Here is a 21,978-nt window from a genome sequence, read left to right on the forward strand (position 1 = left end):
CTTACTGAGGACACAGCTGTACATCTCTAAACTTATTTGTAAGCAGTGGCAAACACAAGTCGCGAACAAAGTTTGTATTATATAAGATTGCAAATAATCGAACCCGTTACCTATAATCGCTACTACTGCTCAAGTTTGCAAGCTTCATATAAAAGAGTTTTTTCTCTCTCCGAGTTTATGTCGAGTGTGTGAAAATACGGTACAATAAACAAGAGCGGTCCGTTCTATTGCTTTTATATAACAGAGGATTTCAGTCGACATAGAAAGCTCCTGTTTCGACGTATCGCCACTTGGTTGAATTGTCACTTCATCGAAGTGTAATAAAAACATTCTAAAGCAGAGTTTGTCAACATTTTTAATCATGGTGAGCGCCAACTATTATTTGACATAAATATAAATTTAATTACATAACAAGGTTATTATTGATCTAAAATAAATACAGAAGAATGTTTGTAAGTATATTAAAGATGGCGGCAAGAGCAATGATATATTTTATATGTAAAATTATTTTAATGGGATATTTGAGTTGCCATATCATCTGCAATTTTTTCATAATCGATCATATATCACGTTTTGAATTTCTTGTCTAAATTAATAATAGTTTCAAGGCGCAAAAAATACGCGGTCGCCGCGTTGGCGACCTCTGTTCTAAAGAGTTTTATTAAAACTTTTTTTAAATTTTTAAATAAGATAGATTATCTGTTGAATTATCCTGGTCTATTTGCTACCTGATTTATTTGTTCTAAATTTGAAAATGTTTAATTTTTCCAACGTTACGATCGAATCTTCGGTTTCATTTTAAATTGCAGTTTTATTTATTAATGTATACATATATATATGTTATACAGTTGACTATAATTTCATATATATACCAATACCTCGTTTTGCGTCGTTTCGTTTTGCGTTTTTTTCGAAGTTGCGTGGCTGCGTTAGTACTAATTTTCACTGTGCGTCGTTAGATTTTCGAGGTTGCGTTGTTTTGAGTTCGAGTCTTTAATTTTTTTTTTCCAAAAGATGGCAACACTTTTATATCTAATTGCGCCATGTCCTTAAAACTCGGGGATTCCCTTTCTAACTAAAAATCATCGCAATTTTTATACAGTTTCATTTTCACTTTTTTTTGCTAATTTTGGAGTTCAGTTTCAATTACGTAGTGTGTTGTAATGTAGTGTATTGTGCTTTTTTTAAAAGAGAATAATAAATTTATATAAATTTTAACGTGCTGTTTCTGATTACAAAAAAAGTATATATTTTTCCAATTTATTTATTAGCAGAGTTATATTATTTTTGTTTTGTAAATGTTTACTTTGTTCAATTTTCTTTTTAAAAAGTTATATTTTCGTAACCCTGGAACCTATCTTCGATCTTTATATGGTTGGCTATAGAAAATCTTAATTCACTTAGCGGCGTTTCAATTTGCGTCGTGTTTTTTTGGAACGTAACCACGACGCAAAGTGAGGTATTGGTGTATTATCTATCTAGGCCACATATTCAAACAACTAACACATTGTATTTCCTTGCAAAAGTTGCTGAATTCGGGCAGCGTGAAACATGTCATGTGTAGAAATAATTATACATCACCATCATTTAGGATAAGTGAAAGCAAGTTTTCAATAAAGTTGTAGTCTAAGTTTATCTAGAATTGTAAAGTAAAATATCTGCTGAAAAATGCCTAATGCAAGGCCTAGGCCTCCCTCAAAGATCGCCATAATTGCTGGTCTGCACTGCCGCTGTTCAGTGACTTCCCGCGTCTACCTGCTTGTGGCCGCCACTTGAGATATATTTTTCTCATCTCTCTAGCAATATTCGATATGACAAAATTGCAACAACAATGCAAATATGTGGACCAGACCGTGATCCACCTTGTGGCCCAGTGTCTTGCATTCGGGGGACTCCGGTTCGACTTCGAGTGCCGGTCTGGTGTGAAAATCATGGAGGAATCAATAGCCTCCCTGATAAGAGAAGAAAAAACCAAAGAAGAGTTCCTACTCCTACTCTGTAGAAAAATAATAAGTAGAGTAATAGATAGAAATAAAAGCTAATAAAAATTGTAATAATCCTATATAGAAATCAAATAATTAAAATGTAAAAGAGTAATGGGATGTATGAAAGGCGTTGCAAAGCGAAAGGGAAAGTCAGAAGAATTGTGGCAAGAATGAAAAGAACGAAAGATCATACGATGTATGGAAGACGATAATAAAAATAAAAAAATATGTGAAAAAATTAAATAATTTTGAATAGTCCCTGTCCCACACAAGATAGGGGGTACGAGAGGCTCCCAATAGCGGGGGCCATAAAAAAATACAATGCAAATACATGCTTAAACAATTTATTCGTAGCTTCATATAAGTGAAACTAATCATATGTGAATATCAATTGAATTTAACATAAACAGGTGTATAACTATAAATAGGTAAAAGAGCTCATTCTCTCTCAATTTAGGAATGGAACGTCATAAATTAATGGCGTCAAAAACAATAAATAACTTTAAAATGTTATAGTAAAACCTCTTAATTTTTTTTATATTACAATTACTTCGTATTAGGAATGTGATGGCTCAGTGATAGAAGACTTAGACTTATGATCATAAGTCCCGGGTTCGATTCTCGGGATGCAGTCTGATATATTTCATACTTTATGAATGAGACAGCAGCATCCTCGGCGTACCATAATACACTGCGATGATCAAGCATCCTGCAAAGCTTGGTGATTATATATCATCCCAGATATCCTCAGATATCTTTTGGGGATGACCTATCCCGTGCAATGGGTGACTATCAACAGACATCTTTATCCTTTAACTGTGGACGCGCGGTCTCACAGACCGCTTGCAGTTTGTAATTTTTGTGTTTACCCCTTTCCCCTTGCTCCCCGCGTTTAATGTTCTCAGTAGCTTCAGTTTTAGCGCCGAAACGTATGTTGAGATAAGAGGTTGTGTCGGCGGATACAAATTAGCTGAGTTATTTTACTTTATACTTTAACCGCGGTCTGTCGGACCGCACGTCCACGTTTCCTGCGTAAATAATATAAACGGTGATTTTGTTTAATTTGATTGTTTTATGTTATTTTCATTCAAAATGTCAATGAATATTGAACGAGAAAATGGCCTATGCTCATTTTATATCGCATTCTTGACTTGTGTGGTATAAATGCTCATGTACTACATAATGAGCATCAGAGCAAAAAAAAGAAAGAGGAGTGTTCCTAAAAAAATAGCACGATCTTTAGTCGTTCCGCATATGCAAAGACGAACAATAAAATCAAACAAATTGAAAGTGACAATAGTTAATATAATATAATAATAGACAATACAAAAGTTTTAGGGGCAGATATGCTCTTAAATGAACCCCCCAGTCAGGAGAGTGATTCATTAAAAGGGAAAAACATGTCGTCTTTGTCCACCAAAACTAAAGAGAAAGTCCAATTACACTTGTATAAGTTGTAGGCAAGTCATATGTTTACAGTGTTCCAAACCCTTGTGCAAGGACTGCCAATAATTTTATACAAATTGGACCAATGTCAAAAATTTTATATTTTAATTTAAGAAGACTTTTATTCGTTTTTATATTAGGATATACCCTAGATTTGTAGTTTTGACTGTTATTTTTTCTTAAAAGTTTAATTCATTCAAGTTTTTCGTCCTAAAATTGATCTCTAGTAAATGTATGCCAAAAAGTGCCTTTAATTGTTAGTATGCTTTATTTTATTTACAAATAAAGGAAGATCGATTTAAAGACTCGAAATTATTTAATTTCAATATACCTAAAATACAAAAAATACAAAAGTGTACAAATAAAATTAATATTTACGTAATATTTGGACTTCAGAACATAGCGGTCCGAGAGACCGCGCGTCCATGGTAGTGTGACAAAAAAATGACGTCCATAGTTAAAGGTTATATTGAAAATGTAAGGTGTAATACAGGTTGTTATTTTTTATATAAATACTAGCTGATCCCGCAAACGTTGTTTTGGAAAAAAAATTAAAGTTTTTAATTAACAAATGTAAGATAAGGGTTGATCGTAGAGGGGTGAAAATTTAGGTTTGTATGTATTTTTGTATGCTGTATCATAATAAAATATAAACCAAAAAAATTGTCTTAAAAATTAAAAATAAAATTTAGGGGTGGACCACCCTTATCACTTAGGGGTATGGAAAATAGATAGTAGCCGATTCTCAGACATACTGAATACGCATGTAAAATTTGGTAAAAATCGGTCAAGCCGTTTCGGAGGAGTTCAAGTTCCAACACCGTGAAACGAGAATTTTATATATTAGATAAATATATGTACATTACACCTAATTTTAAAATTGCAGTAATAATAGTTACTATCATAATAATATGTTAAGTAATTTTATTTATATTTCAAATGTTAACAATTCTGAAATGGTTTTATTTGCTATTGTGTTATGGTCATTTATAAAAGAGGTCACAAAAATAGAAATTTCACTGATTTTGTTCGCGTCTTCGGCTAGTAGGAATTAGGAATCTTCGTGGCTCTATTTTAAGGTAAAGAAAGCCTTAAAATGCTGAAGTAGAGATCGCGGATCTGCTAGCACAGCATGTCCATCTGTGGGATAAGCTTATGTCCAGATGTGGAAGTCTACGATGACAATATGATAAAAATAAAACAAAATACCATATCGAAACAACAGTTTATTTTAGCGGAAGTTTATAGAAACATATCTGATATAAGTTTTTTTTTCTACAATTCTTAACAACATTCATCTAATGCATTATTAACACATCTACATTTTGATAATTTTAAACATATATATTAAGCTCGTAATGTAAATAAATAAAACAAAATAAAAATAAATACTATACATATGATTAAAATTTATTATTAATTTATTTTTAATATTTTCCAGACGAATATACGACAATTTATACATTTAGGCTACTTAAAATATACACTACATTTAAATGTTAATAATATATGAAATACATCGCTTTAATCATAATTCGATGTTTTTAATAACTACATATATATACGTTCACATATCGCTTACAGATATAATATATTAATAATATTTTACAGCGTTTCTACTCCATTTCTATCCATATTTGGGCTCAGGAAATATGGAAATAAATGAAATGTATATAATACACGTATTTACATTTATTTATATTCTTTATTTAAATTAAAAATATTTATTAACAATTATTATATTTATTATATTAACGGTATGTATATACAAATGACACAGTAACGCCATCTATGCTATGAAAATATTTCAACATATATAAAACTACACGTATCTATGTCTGTTTAACTCTTAACCTATGACTCTGAAACTACAAGAGTCAGAAATATATAACACGGAACTATAGTAGGTCATGACAAAAGCTGATAGAGATTTTTTTACGTATTTAAGAATTATATCAATTGGGTCTTACACAGCGGTTGCTTGTTCGTGTGCGTGTGTGTGACCCATCAGCGATTCTCAGACGATGTCGTGGCATGAGTTGCCATTTCCCGTTCTGGTTGTCTTCGTTGGCTGAGGGCGTCCGGAGCCTGGATCGTTGTATGGTGGTGGACAGTACATTACCTGTGAACGTAACCACAGAAATGACATTTGAAATAAAACCTCGGCTATAACTAACAATTTGTTTTATTTAATGGAATCAGGCGTTACTTTGCGGAAGTCCATCCTAAGTAAAAAAAGGACCAATATATAGCCACTTCCGCACATGCAGTGGTAGTCGTGCAACAAAGTGCACCGCCCGCCAGCCCGCTGATAAATGCGAATGCGGCAAACAATGCGAATTACATAACTGCCGCCGTCAAATCACTCAACATATGCTTCACCCCTCCACGGGGCATCTTCAGGAATTATGTTACATAACTCGTGAAGATGTACTTTGTTGCACGACTACCACTGCATGTGCGGAAGCGGCTAAATATTGGTCCTTTTCTTACTAAGAATTTGTTTTAATGTAGATCGTTACTTTTTGTTTAATTATCACATGCTATGAAGATATATTTCGCTATCGCAATTTGCACTCAGCGTGCGATTTTTCGTTAATCTCGTGGATTTTTTTGGTTATTGATAAAAATATAAAAATCGAAAACTCCTTCGTTTTTACGAATGGAACAAATTTATGTTGTACTTAAATATATTTTGTTTGTTCATTAAAAATGCGCTCCGGCGACAGAGTGAAACATATAAATACCTGCATACCTAGTGTTAATTTATCAGTACCGTATACGTCTACAAAAGGTAAACATGTTAAATTATTACTTTATTAAAAAAACACAGAAATAAATGAGAAATAAAAAAGAGAAAGTGTGAAACTTTCACAACACAAGCTGTTCGATTGTGGAATGATTTATCGCTGAATATAATACGTGCCATGTAACTACCTGTTCATAAGAAAATGGTTAAGAATATATATATTTATATATACATTTACTAGACCAATTATTATATATTCTTTAATTACTTTTTTTCTGTTTTTTATTTTTTCTGAGGCAAGTGCGGTCCAAATCACTTTGATGTTTTTATTTATTATTGTATGTATAATTATGTGTTACGCCGTATTTATTATACACATTTATGCTATATACAAATGGATGTCTTTGTACAATTTTGTCTAATATGTACAATACCGAATGTTATCATTGAAGGATCGACGTTCTCTAATGGACGCCACTACACTTAAAAATAATTGTGGTGGCAATGTTAACTGTTCGGAACTGTTGTCCGAGGTAAACTTTCGAATTCCTGCAGCAAGAACGCGTTCTAGATCTCTCTTTTTTATCAACTGCTAAGACAAATATCGGTAAAAGTGCACCCTTATACAGGATGTGTGACCTCCGCAATTTATATATTAGTGATATTGATATATTCTCGTGCTCTCTCGTATATTTTAAAAAAAATTTCTTTCGAAATTATTGAGTACACACCATAGAATTTAAACCTCATTGGAATGTAACGGCTTGCTGTGACTCGTAATTATTGCGGTGTGATATGCAGAATGCGCTGGAACATTGATCCCTGTTTAGATATTTTTTTATTTGTTTTGTCATTGTTTGACTACAAATCATTTAATGTTCTTAGTGAGATAGTTATAAGGTAACAATTGTAACTAATTTTATATTTCTTAGTTTCTAAGTTTGTACTTTCTTACTGCCTTTTGTTACTGTTTATCTCCAATAAAGTAAATAAATAAGTAAAGTACCCGTTATTTATACTTAAACTGTTTCCATACTATTGTTTGCTGATAGTAATTGCTTCGTGTGATAACGCCCATTGTATTTTTTTCTTTAATATTATGCAATTATGTATATATTTTCTAACGTGTAGAAGAATATTAACTAAAACTAAAACTACTTATGATTATTTTATTATCTGATCCAAGTTGTTGTCTAGTTTTAAACTACCTACATAAGTAAGTTTGAACATAACATAAGTCTTACCTTTCTGAACGCAACTCTAAAGTTCTCTGATAGAAACGCATACAGCACAGGGTTGACACAACTGTTCATATATGCCAGCACGTGCGACACGATCTGCGCCGTCACCGAAAAGTAAGTGATTGTATACTTGTCCAATGCCTTCACTAGAAGTATTATCTGAAATAAAATATTTTGTTTTAACATAGAAAACTTAAACTTGAAGAGATCTAAAGACACTTAATGTCATAATCATTTTCAGGCATTTACAGCTTTTACAGCTGGACATAGGCCTTTTCCACACTTCTAAAAGGACGCATTGTAGAAAGCCTTATAAGTGGATGTCGATCAATGGTCTCAATCCAGAACTTTATAATCCAGAGGCATTCTATTCAGTGTGATATATGACCTGCTCACTGTAACTTGGGAATCCTGGAGTATATTGGATAGTTATGCTACTTCCATTAAAATACCCATGGTTTTAAATATTTAATGGAATCAGGCGTTACCTCACGGAAGTCCATTTTAAGTAAGAAAAGGACCAATATTTAGCCACTTCCGCACATGCAGTGGTAGTCGTGCAACAAATGCACCGCCCACCAGCCCGCTGATAAATGCGTATGCGGCAAACAATGCGAATCACACAACCGCCACCGCCAAATCACACAACCGCCACCGCCAAATCACTCAACACGTGTTTCACCCCTCCACGGGGACTCTTCAGGAGTTATGTCACACTGAGTCAACAGTCAACAAACACAGAGTCTCTCTGTAAATATTGGTCCTTTTCTTACCCATGGTTTTGTTTATGATGGAAGAATCAAAAGATTCTTGATGACAGAGAAATGGCTGAGGAATGTAAAATGCGAGGTGTAAGAAGACCCCTATCTGTGACTGTATCTGTGACTACTCAAACAAGTGCACGCAATTTTCTGCTGAACTTAAACTTGTCCTAAATCTTTAAATGGTAAGCTTCTATAGATTTTTCTTAAGGCTTCGTTAGTTACAGCCTGTATTATCAACTTCATCATTATGTTTAAACAAGCGGGGGTAACATTTTCAAATCAAGATTTCTTTTGGTGTCTAAAATCATAAGTCAGATGCTTCCTCTTGCGTACAATCACTTTCCACTTATATCTTTTTTTGATTTGTCGTTATCTGATCTTTCTATAATGTTGTACATAGTGAATTTTTGATTTTGTCTCACATATAAAGAAACACATAACACAACCATTATTTATATGGTAACTTTTAATGTAATTTTAATTTATATGTACTGTTCGTGTAATTAAATAAATTATCATTTCATCGACGTACATAACTGCATATGGAGTTATCCCATAAATTACCGCTAGGATGTGTTGAATGCGATTTTAATCCAGAACCTCACGAAGACCTTGACATGGTCACCTGTCAAGGTTGTAAACGGGCGACCTACGTATCGTGGCCATTTCAATACTTAAAGGAACGCGTGGTCATTTATAGGCTTTGGTAGGTCATATGTCACGCAAAACAGATGTTAAAACAAACGAATTTGTTCTCTTTTTATGGCGATACCAATTGTGTGTCATTATGTATTTTTTATGTTTGAATTATTCATGTAACAAGTTAATGTATTTTAAAATGATTTTAGTTACTTCACAAAGATCTTTGGATGTTGAAGAAAACCCATTTACATACGTAAATAATAGATTGTAGTATAAATGTGAATTAAGCGTAAATATAAGAAACGAATTTAATTTACTGTACCCGGCGTCAAATATTGCACACCGACCTTTGGAAAGAGACAATCGGCTAATTTCGGCTTCGTAGAGCACTATCTCTGTTCCACATTACCTATGTGACGTTTTGTCAATCGTTGTATTTCGTGCGACAGAGATAGCTCTTTACGAAGCCGAAATTAGCCGATTATCTTTTTCCAAAGATCGATTTGCAATATTTATCGCCGGGTAATATATTATATCGTTCGTTAGGTATAAATTATTCTGTAATATTGTAGTAAATATGGAACAAATTCTACTTACATGTGTCTATTAGATATATTAATATAACAACCATATAATGAATTTGGTACGTAATATGTTACAGTCAATTAGAGTAAGAGAGTATAATAATTATTATATACAAGATTATGAGATGTTTTGAGAAATCCAATTTCGGAGTAAATATTCTATTGACCCAGAAATACAAGTGTGTTTACCTTGAAATTGTTTACCAGCTATAAAAATACTCTTTTTATGTCACTGACTTAAATTAAATAAGCGAATCAAATATATTTTTTTGTAAATATCCCCTGATAAGATTTTTCAAAGACATACTTGTATAAATAAACAATTATTTAACTGTATTTTTGTTGCTTGATAGGATAGAGTTCCAAGCGCAGCGTTGAACAGACCCCTAAGCGGACAGATGACTTTGCTAAAGTCATAGGAAATTTAGATATAGGTAACTTTTAACACGTTCACTACGGGCCCAATTTTGGAGAACTTTCAGCTGGTGCGGCTGAGGTCGAATCAGCCTCAAGCTGAACTTCCTAGTAGTGCGGTTGAGGCCTTTTCTGCCTCGTGTTCATCAATATTTTTTTACAATATTGAGTCAATGCTTCGCAGACATAAAGAAAGCTATATTTGTCTTTGTCATACCTCATACGGTTGAGTGTAAACAGCCGCCGCACTAGAGAGAAAACACGAGTTTTACGCGCCGCACCAGTGCAAAGTCTACCATGAGGCTGAATCGACCTCAAGCCGCAGTGAACGTGTTAACCAGATATAGAAACTCAATGGAAAAAGTCTATGTACATCAGTGAACTTTCTACGGCTGAGATGTTTAGTTTTACTTCCGTATTCATCTGAAACGTCTCAGATTATAATTTGATATGTTTCTTTTTCTTTGTATCGTTTAAGATGATTCTCAGCAGGAGATACCTTATCCATCACCGTCTGTCTCCAAGTGTTTGTCAAGACATTTCACTCGTTTAGTACAGCAGAAGGTGGCTACTGCGTTCGGTAAGTCGTCAGGGTATATATTTACCCCCTTCCACTTTTAATTTCTCGCCCTTATGAATCTCTGTGTTCGTATTCCTGAACTGATGATGGTAATTTGGTTACACGACCAGATCACAGAACCCAGTTCAGTTTTACAATTTCAAATACTTTTAAAATAAAACTGTAGAAATAGATAATCCTAGGCATGTTGAGTTTATAAAAATATACAGTTTATGCAAATATGTTGTACATTAAATGTTATATGATATGATATTTAGAATTAGATTAAGAATATTAGGTTAAATAAAGAATAAATTACCTGTATAGGACACCAGCAGACTGCAAATACCACAACCACGACCACAACCATTCTTGTAACCTTCTTCCTTCCTCTCCTGCTTTCCGCGGATACTCTTCCACCTGGAGCACTCTTCCATAACCTCGTCAGCATACACATGTAGAGAATACTTATCAATGCAAGCGGAACTACATAAGAAGAGAGGAAGAAGGATAACTGGAATCCCCATTTGCTGTAACCGTGGTCTTCCAAGAAGACACAAGAAGAATGGTTTCTGTGGAAGTAAGAGTATTCTCTCTCGCCGTGGCAAATACCAACGGGTATAGCTGTGGTTAAAATGACCACCCAAATGCAAGCGATTGCCAAAAGTGCGTTCTTTTCTGTTCTTATAGACATGGATGCTATAGGATGAACAACCGCCATGAACCTGTCCAATGACATCAGAACTAATGTGTAAACAGAGGCATGAGCAGTAACCACTATGAAATATTGTACGACTTTACACCACCAATCACCGAAAGGCCATCGGGGCATCACATAGTCAGTGGCAGTGAAGGGCACGCAAAATACAACGAAGAGAAGATCAGCTACTGCTAGGTTGATGATCAGGAGGTTTGTTGTTGATCTCATACCAGGATTAGCGGCAACTACCAACACCACCAGCGCATTTCCAACCAAACCCACTATCCCTATAAACCCAAAGAAGATCGGCACAACTCTTGATACCACCTTCTCCAACAACTCTCCATTCTCATATTCAGCACTGTAGTTACATCCGCCTAGGCTTGCTATTTCTTCGCTGGTTAGATTTAAGCATATGCTGTAGAATTCATCTTCTGTTGAATCCATCTTGGTTTTATTCTATCATTATTACTGCTAAAATTTTATGTTACTCTTCTTTCTATACCACTATGAATTACCTGAAACAAACAATTTATATGTTTAATGAAAATCTAAGAATAGAATTTCTTATACTGACCAAAAAAAAATTCCCAACACGATTCTTAAGATAACCTGCTGCTTTTTAATGAGTTTTAAGTGATGAAGAAATAATTGAAGGAACTGCTCCAACTACGAACTCATTCTCATCACAATAAAAAGCAACTGCGACAAACTCAGTGGAATCTTTTTAGATAAAACAACCTGTTAGGAATCCTTGTTGCTTTAAAGTTTTCTTACATGTGGCCCCACAAGTGGGAACCTCTAGTACAACCCCTGTCTTGGGTTCACATGGACACGTTCTTTTTTTCTCACTCTTCTTACGTCCTTCTTAATATTTCTCACCAATTCTTCTTTTATCTATCAAATTATTTTCCATTCCTATCTATTTCTCTAGTTTTCGTAGCTTTCCTCTTGTATTTCATCGTTCCTCCTAGATTGCTAGTTTATTTCACATTTCGTTATATATTAGGGTGACCGGAAAGTAATGTCGTTTCTATCAACATATTATCAGAAAAACCGTTTGATTTTTACCGCTTCGGCATTGGTTTTGTATACTAGATGGCAAAATGTGGTTGATAACGAAGGTGAAGATACTACTGATTACAAATAAAAACTCGTTAAAAATGTACTCGTGTGAATTTAACTTGAGAAAGCGACATTACTTTCCGGTCCCCTGATATTTTATTTTTACTTAAAGAATATTATAAGAGATAAACCCAAATTTATTTTATAATAAATCATATGGAAGACCCGGCGGCCTCTCTAAAGGTCCTGAAGACGTGCACCGAGGGGATTTCAGTGGGGAAGAATCCCAGACCTCCCCCTAAAGATCGTCACTATGACGAAAAAAAAGTACAGTTAAAAGATGATAATTAAAAACGAATATGGTATAGATGGTATTATTTCAAATCGAACTCATAAATTATTTATCATTGTTCATATATTGAAATGAGTTTCGTACATGATACGAGACATTAATAATTCAATTTATATGTATCAGAACCTAAGAGACTTTGACTTAGCCTTATATGAGATCTACGAGTGATATATAGTTTCCCTTGAGGCCTATAAACACTTATATTTTGATATATGTTTTCTTTTAAGTAGGAAACGCGAAAAGTCACGAGAAAAGGTTTTATATAAAAGTGAATGTACACAGTGTCGCGAAACATGGTACATCATCAAAAATATCTCTAGACATTCGAAAGACACACAGAATGTAGAACCTAACATAGGCCTTTAATGGCCTTTCATGGATGCTTAATCTCAAGCTCAGGGACTAAAAAGTGAGGCAGTCATCGTTGTTCGAACAACAGATACCCTCCAGCTGTGTAACAGTGACCATCACGTGGTAGGAATATCACGTCACACGAACTCGTGCGTGTATTGCACGGACGAGACTCAAGATGCGATCGCAAGATTCATCAATCAAGCGCCGCACAGATATTAACGTACAAGTTACAGATAAGAAAAGGACCAATATTTAGCCACTTCCGCACATGCAGTGGTAGTCGTGCAATAAAATGCACCGCCCGCTGGCCCGCTGATAAATGCGTATGTGGCAAACAATGCGAATCACACAACCGCCACCGCCAAATCGCTCAACACGTGTTTCATCCTTCCACGGGGCATCTTCTGGAGTTATGTTACACCAATTAGTGCAAAACACAAAGTGGCACTAGTCACTCGGAAGTGGCTAAATATGGGTCCTTTTCTTACTTAGGATGGATGTCCGCGAGGTAACGCCTGATTCCATTAAATCATCAAAAATGTCTCCAGGCATTCGAAAGACAAATGGAATATAGAACCTAACATAGCCTTTAATGATTCCTAGTTTGAGTATTGAATAATTACTAGGCTGGTTCATGGTAGCGTAATCTCAAACTCAAGGACTAAAAAGTGAGGTGGTCATCGTTGTTCGAATAATAGACACCCTCGGGCTGTATAACAGTGTCCATCTGGGGGTAGCAATATCACGTCACACAAGTGCGTGTATTACACGGACAAGAGTCAAGATGCGATCGCAAGGTTCATCGATGTAGCGAATACGGCAACCGCCGCACAGATACTGACTACGTATAAGAAAAGGACCAACATTTAGCCACATCCGCACATGCAGTGGTAGCCGTGCAACAAAGTGCACCGCCCGCCAGCCCGCTGATAAATGTGCATGCCGCAAACAATGCTAATTACACAATTGTCACCGTTAAATCACTCAACAGGTATTTCACCTCTCCACGGGGCATCTTCAGGAGTTATGTTACACCGATAAGTGCCAAACACAGAGACTCTGTGCACGACTACCACTGCATGTGCGGAAGTGGCTAAATATTGGTCGTTTTCTTACTTAGGATGGACTTCCGCTAAGTAACGCCTGATTCCATTAAATAAACAAGCTACGGATGACAATATGGAGTAGGAATGAGGAAGTGTCACACGATCAGTAATTTTAAAACTAGATATTGTTAGGGCGCCGTTAAAATAAACTAAGAGACTTAGTATACACTGTGAATTGCAGAAACGTGAGCAAAAAAAAAAAGAATTCGGAAATATTAAATGTAATTGTAAAAACAATAGCACGAAGGCTGATATAAATATCAGTGGAATGTAGACAAAAAGATATTGTACTAACAATTTTTATATTGATAAATGTACACCAATTCCTCGCTTTGCGTCGTTTCGTTTTGCGATTTTTTCGAAGTTGCGTCGCTGCTTAATTAGCACTAATTTTCTTTTTTTCGTTAGATTTTCGAGGTTGCGTTGTTTTGGGTTCGAGTCTTTAATTTCTTTTTGAATATTTCTTTTTTTCTAAAAGATGGCAACGCTTTTGTTTCTAATAGCGCCATGCCATCAATACTCGGGATTCCCTTTCTAACTAAAAATCAACGCAATTTTAATACAGTTTTATTTTCACTTTGTTTTGCACTCTAAAATTATAGAGTTCAGTTTCAATAACGTGGTGTGTTGTGCTCTTTTTAAAAGAGAATTATAAATTTATATAAATTTTTATCTCTTGTTTCTAGTTACAAAAAAGGTAAATATCCAATATATATTGGCAGAGTTATATTATTTTTGTTCCTTAAATGTTTACTTTGTTCAATTTTCTTTTTAAAAAATAGTATTTTCGTGAACCTGGAACCTATCTTCGATCTTTACATGGTTTGCTATAGAAAATCTTAATTCACTTTGCGGCGTTTCAATTTGCGTCGTGTTTTTTTGGAACGTAACCACGACGCAAAGTGAGATATTGGTGTATATTAAATTAAATAAATGAATATGGAATAAAGAATTTTTATGCAAATTTTACACAAATTAAACAAAGAAAGATATTACTTGATCGCTTTGTTTAACTGTTAACTTACTGGAAAAAAAATTGAAAATCGACGTCACTTCGGATAAAAAAGTAACTTACAGCGGACTTCAATTAATCAGCTTTCCCTTTACATTTAAAGTTATAACATTGTGACGTTCGTAAATGGGATTTTGATCAAACACACAATTGCCATTGATAAAAAATTCATGAGTTTTTTTATTTGTTTTGTACGTGCATCAGATATAAAACGAGAAGTTTGAATTACCGCAGAAAGTTTTATGAGTAGTCCTTAAAATCGCGGGTTCTGGGTTCGATTTACAAATATCCTACGTGTTTCAAATTAAGACATATATATCTAATATATAAAATTCTCGTGTCACGGTGTTCGAACTTGAACTCCTCTGAAACGGCTTGACTGATTTTTACCAAATTTAATATGCGTATTCAGTAGGTCTGAGAATCTGCTACTATCTATTTTCTATACCCCTAAGTGATAAAGGTTGTTCATACTTTAATTTTTTTTTTTTTAACGAAATTTTTTGTTATTATTTTTTTATGATACAGCATACAAGAATACATACAACCATAAATTTTCACCCCTCTACGATCAACCCTTATTTTTTATTTGTAAATTAAAATATCAATTTTTTTTTGCAAAACAACGTTTGCGGGATCAGCTAGTATATTTTATATATATGTCTATACGCTTAAGAGTATTTGTATTTGCCCCAGTAGAGAACTAAGAGTTGCAATGGTAGGTCGCGGGTTCAATCCAGGGATGGAATCTTAAATAATTCACATTTTGTGTATTAATATATAATACAAAATGTGTGACCTCCACAATTCATATGTTAGTGATATTGATATATTCTCGTGCTCTCTCGTATCAATAACAATTTCATTCGAAATTATTGAGTACATACAATGCAATTTAAACCATAATATAAATACATAAACAAACATAATATAAATATATAAACCGTAGTCGTTGATCCCTGTTTAGTAATGTTTTTATTTGTTTTTTCATTGACTATAAATCATGATATGTTCTGAGATAGTTATAAGGTAACAACTGTAACTAATTTTATATTTCTGAGCTTCTAAGTTTGTACTTTCTTACTGCCTTTTGTTACTGTCTATCTCCAATTTCCAATGCTCACAGACGAGTTTCAAGAGGATTAACAGCGTTTTGCGTACCATATTACCACGCAGTGACCACCCGAACATTACTCGGGCCCGTCGTAAATGACCTCGTCATGTTAGGGTGAAAAGAAAGGCTTTGACCAAAATCATCCAGCCAGATCAGTTATAATAATATTCCACATACACGAATTAGCTCTCTTAACCAAGTATAAATATATACATCGAAATCAAAGAAGTTTCAGTGTGTTATCACTCGGTAAAAAAAGTTTTACATTAATCATTATGTATTCCATAAACAATTTGAAATGTAATCAAAGTGTAAGTAGATCTTTGAAATTATTTACCGTGCTGCTGATTGATCGTTTGTGTATTGAATTTAAAAATAGTTTATCTTTGATCTTCTAAGAGGTTACCTCTTATATAGATTAGTAACATTCTGAATATTCTCAAATATTATATTATCATTTGGATGAATCGCTTCAGACCAGGTCTATGTCTAACATCAGACTTCGAAGACTCCGCCTTTTTTTTTAAATGGTCTCTGCTGTTGGGGACCTCTCGTTCCCCTATCTCGTGTGGGACAGGGACCTTTTAATTCTAGTAATTTATTCATATTTTTTATTATTATCATTCTTCTCTTTCATGAATCTTATCTGTCGTACTGTTTCTTTCATTCTAAAATTATCCTAGTCTTTCTCTTTCATTCCATTAGCCATACATCCATCCTCAACCACTACATTCTAGGTTTCCTTACTATTTTGTTTTGCAACATTATTTATTGTTCAAATATTTAACACGTATTTTCTTTGTAATTATCATCTTATATTATACTATTTATTGCACTATTTTTGGTACTACTATATTCTTTTTATTTCTATATTTTAGTGTTAGTTTTATTTTTACCTATTGCTTTTATCACCACCTTCCTGCAGTAGCTGAGGAAGCATTCTCTCTCCCCTTCGTCTTGCATGATGGCCGAGATACTCCTTTCCTCTATCTTTTTGACCATCCGGTATTCGGAATCTGGGCGCAGTCTTCCGAACGCCGGACAGTGGGCCATAAGGTGGACCTCGGTCTGAGACTCCGCCTTGATCACGAGGTTGAGATGTACAAAAAAGTGGAAGAATCTAATTGAGTTTTGTCGTAGTGGCATACTTATACATGTGATTGAGCCAACAAGAAACACGATCATGTTAATTTTCTGTGATTACACAAAATATTCCTAATGAGGAGATCAAGAGGACCTAGGTCAACAAGGAGCTGCTCACCTGAAGTAGTGAGCGGGTCCTATCGCTCGTGCATGAGCGTTGAGGTCGATAGGTTCTCCTGTGGCGTTCACAAGCCTGTACATTCTTTTTGGGTAGTCGTTTCATTAGATCAGTGATTCCCAAAGTGGTCTATATCGACCCCTAGGGGTCTACGACAGCGAAAAAAAATTTGGGGGTCCATGAAATGAAAATTAGGGTTCACGATAGTGGATCTCAACACATACACTGATAGTACCTATTTACTTACATCATACTATCTTATAATATCAAAACATTTGCATTATTTATAAAAGTATTTATGAAGTAAAAAAATTGTTTATTTATTTATGTTACGTATATTTTACATAACAGATACAAAATTTAAATTTAAATTCAATTAATAAATGTATAAATTAACATGTGTTTTTACTTTAAGTTTTTAACACTAAACTTCACTACAGTTAGAAATTTACAGGAAATCAATATCGGGTAAGTAGAGGGTCTACCCAATACGGAAAAACATGGCAAGGAGTCTACGACACAAAAAAGTTTGGGGAACTCTGCACTAGGTGAATCGAACTTAGTAAAGGTTGTTAGTCGATTGATGCTGAATAAACAAGACTAGCCATTAATTATATTAAAAAATTAATTAGTTTATAATAATTATAAATTAAACTAACCAAAGGTAACGTTGAATATTAAACTATAAAACATTATTTTGTTTCATTAAAAATTGTTACAATTAAAGTACTCGACTATTTCTAATTCGAGTTTCATCTGTTTTAATTTCTTAATAGTATACATAGAAACAAAATTACGAAATGTTAATTAAACGATTCCAATACCGCGTGTAGCCAAATCAGAATTGAACGCCGATTTGCCAGAATGATAATAATTTGCTGCATGAGATAATGTAGTCGGAACATGAACAAGTTGCATTAATTTTCTTTACTAATTAGTACCTACAAACTCGTGCAATAGCGTATAAAATATACAGGATAATTGTTTTAAGGTGTTTCAGAAAAAAGCATTAATGTTTTTAATAGGTGCCTATTTTCAATCACGCATGAAGTGATTATACTGTGAAATATATTATATCATTTTTAATCTAATAAAGCAACAGGCATTTACCTTTAGGCAGTATAAAGACTAAAAAAATTATTTCATATAAAAAAATTTCAGTTTCATTTTTACTGTATTACCATTACGTTATATATATATATATATATATATATATATATATATATGTGTGCATGTGTGTGTATACACATATTTATAAATATATATATATATTTATATAGTTGCATAATAGTAAAGAAAAAATCACAGTGGACAGTTTAATCACACGAGGTAATTTCTTTTAAACAAGCACAGTTTAAAACAGTAGAAGTATAAATAATGGGTAGTTGACGTATATATATATATATATATATATATATATATATATATATATATAAAATTTACATATATACAAACATACATATATTAAGGTGTACCATAAATTAATTTAAAAGTAGAGCTATACGTTCACTTCTTTGAGCTTTTATACGTATAACCAATTATCATGTAGATAAAAAACTATAATTTATTACCCGTTTGCATTCTTCTAAGTTTAGCGCCATCTGTTGAACTATTGTGAAGTTAATTTAAAAACGCCCGCAGAGACTTTAGCCCTTTCATTCAATATGACAAAGCTTTTTATCTCTGCACGTTGGAACTTTTCCAAGTTTTTATCACGTACTTCAGTACGTTAAATGACCCATTACATAACATTCGTGATAGCTGCGAAGTGATAATTTATATTTATATCATATAAATGATACAAGTTGTAACTTATATGTGTATTTAATAGAAAAGTTATTGAAGATGAATGAATAAGTGAACGAAATTTAATATTACATCATAATTTGTTCCAATTTTGAAACTTTTAACAACTATCAGATGTCGTCATTTTTATTTCAGCGTGAACGCCCACGGCTGGACACTGGCCTCTCCCATAGATTTTCAATTGATGAATGAATGAATGATACCATTTTGCTATCCCCTGGAATATGCCCATTCCTTTCGTTCATCTTTGAATCTTTTAAATATTGACTGGATCTCGTAGAGAAATTTTGAATATAGCTCTCCGTGATCCTATTGAGCACTGTGAGATTACCAAAGAGGTCCAGGGTCAGAGACCACATGTCTATGTCCTATGTCATCACTGTATTTACTTTAAATTGTAGTCTCTGTAGGTTCTTTTTTTGTGTCTTCCTGTCTTTGAGGACCTCTCATTTTACATTTCAGGTAACTGAGTTTTTTAATTTCTATTTATATACTCATTTCTTCCTTCACATTATCTTTTATTCCTTCATTTTGCCGTTCACGTGTTCTATCTTTCCTCATTTGCAAATCTTCCATGCGTCGCCTTTCTTCCCTCGTCTACATTCCCTGATCACAATTTTACATTGCACATGAAAGATTTATATATATCTCATATTTAAATAATATATTTTATTTGTAGATTGACAATTAGTGTCAAAAACCAATCTTTTTCAAAACATATCATTGTTTTTTATGTGATAAACACAGTTTTGTTTATCTCCTTCGAGTTTTAACGATTCTTAATATCGTAGGGTCGAGTCTTGTTCCTAATTATTGTAATCTACACCATTTTTTTACAATACTCCAGGAATGTAGAGCGCAGTTGTCGTTAGGAAGACTGTATTTCTCTTTGTTGGACATAGGTCTCCCTCACAAGTTTTCAATAGATTGGCAGCGGCCTGCATAAAGCGTCTTTCGAAGTCCTTAACAAAGGATAAGTGGTAGTAATACTGTTTCAGGTTTTAACATGCGTGAGAAGGTGAACCTTTCTGTGAACCTATAAATGAATAGAAGTAGGTGATAAACGAAAGAGATGGTCAAAGTATTTAAAATTATTAGAACGAACGATCGAAGTGCTCTTGCAGTCTACGACATGAGTAGCAATCTTTTCCAGAACTACGTGACCATTGCATCTGTGAAATTTTGTTTTTCTTTTTTTTACCTTCCGAGTTTATACAGCGTAAAGCTCCACTTGAAATACCAAGTATTGTACAAGACTATTCTTTGTTGCTCTCGTAATGTTACTATCTATGTCTTGAATAATAGTAGATGTAGTTACAATTATGTGTTGTCTGACTTCGTCTTCGTCTCTGCCATCGCTCCGGTCTGGGCAGATACATTATTCATTTCACGCTTTTGGGAAGTTGCCAGGTTTTGGTCGCTTTGGCAAATGCTTCATGCGGTGACTGGACGCGAGTGACCCCAAGAGGAAAGCTTTAATTGTCACTCCATAGGCGTTTATGAAGCCATAACAATACTGTAATATTTTTGAAAATTTAGTTAACTGAATTTCGAAAGCAGTAGATATTTTTTAAATGATAACAGAGCTTGAAAATAAAGTTATATTTTTGTTTGAATTCGTGAAATGGAGAGAAGTAATTTTAAAGTAAAAACTCAAATAAAAGATTTCGAAGTTGAAAAAACTTTGCTTCATTAGCATCTTTAAAAAAGTTTAGATTATTTAAAATTAAATCATACTCTTTAACATTTTTCCTGCGTTCATATTTATTATGAAAATTCGTTATCGCCAAAATGTGCTGGACTTTCTTTTTCAATTTCTAATTGAAGCCGTTGGTAGCTGCTTCCAGCGTTTTCGGAAGAACATCTTCATGATCATTTCAGCTGAAGAACGTCCAGCACTGGACTTAAGCCGCCTCCGTAGATTTAAAATAGGATAAGATTAAAATGACTAGCATCCGGTGTTTTCCAAGGAATATCATCATTTCACCTGAAGGACGTCCAGTATTGGAGATGGGCCTTTCTTATACATTTCCAATAGGTTCGTTTGGAAGCTGCCTGTATCAAGCGTCTTCCGAGGAGCACTACCACAATCATTTCAGTTAAGGGACCTTCACTAATGGTCATAGGCATCCCTCATAGATTTCCAAGAGGACCGTTTGGAAGCTGCCTGTAACAAGCGTCTTCCGAGGAGCACTACCACAATCATTTCAGTCAAGGCATCTCCACTACAAGTCATAGACATTCCTCGTACATTTCCAATAGGATCGTTTGGAAGCTGCCTGTATTAAGCGTCTTCCGAAGAAGCACAACAACAATCATTTCAGACAAGGCATCTCCACTACAAGTCCTAGACATTCCTCGTACATTTCCAATAGGATCGTTTGGAAGCTGCCTGTAACAAGCGACTTCCGAGGAGCACTACCACAATCATTTCAGTCAAGAGACTTTCACTACTGGTCATAAGTATTCCTCGTACATTTCCAATAGGATCGTTTGGAAGCTGCATGTATCAAGTGATTTCCGAGGAGCACTACAACAATAATTTCAGTCAAGGGACTTTCACTACTGGTTATAGGCATTCCTCGTACATTTCCAATAGGATCGTCTGGAAACTGCCTGTACCAAGCGTTTTCCGAGAAGCACTACCACAATCATTTCAGTCAAGGGACTTTTATTACTGGTCATAGATATTCCTCGTACATTTCCAATGGGATCGTTTGTAAGCTGCCTGTAACCAGCGTCTTCCGAAGAGCACTTCCACAATCATTTCAGTCTAGGGACCCCCACTACTAGTCATAGGCATTCCTCGTACATTTCCAATAGG

At 34.2% G+C, this 21,978-nt stretch overlaps 1 protein-coding gene across 1 annotated transcript in view; it reads right to left on the reverse strand.

Annotated features, from left to right (window-relative positions):
* Nucleotides 1-5,395: 5,395 nt before the first annotated feature.
* The window catches only part of AstA-R1 (allatostatin A receptor 1), a 61,529-nt gene continuing 44,946 nt past the window's right edge, over nt 5,396-21,978 (reverse strand). Inside the window, exons 2-4 of the mRNA XM_068775720.1 lie at nt 10,704-11,602; nt 7,425-7,580; nt 5,396-5,553 (exon numbers count right to left, since the gene is read on the reverse strand). Of these exons, the coding sequence (XP_068631821.1) occupies nt 5,449-5,553; nt 7,425-7,580; nt 10,704-11,531 (1,089 nt within the window). The 5' untranslated portion in view covers nt 11,532-11,602 and the 3' untranslated portion in view covers nt 5,396-5,448. The remainder of the gene's footprint in view (nt 5,554-7,424; nt 7,581-10,703; nt 11,603-21,978) is intronic.

The sequence above is a fragment of the Battus philenor genome, unplaced genomic scaffold (assembly GCF_028537555.1).
Source record: "Battus philenor isolate CCGP_79_NKW_IND1 unplaced genomic scaffold, ilBatPhil1.0.hap1 SCAF_9, whole genome shotgun sequence".
NCBI lineage: Eukaryota > Metazoa > Arthropoda > Insecta > Lepidoptera > Papilionidae > Battus > Battus philenor.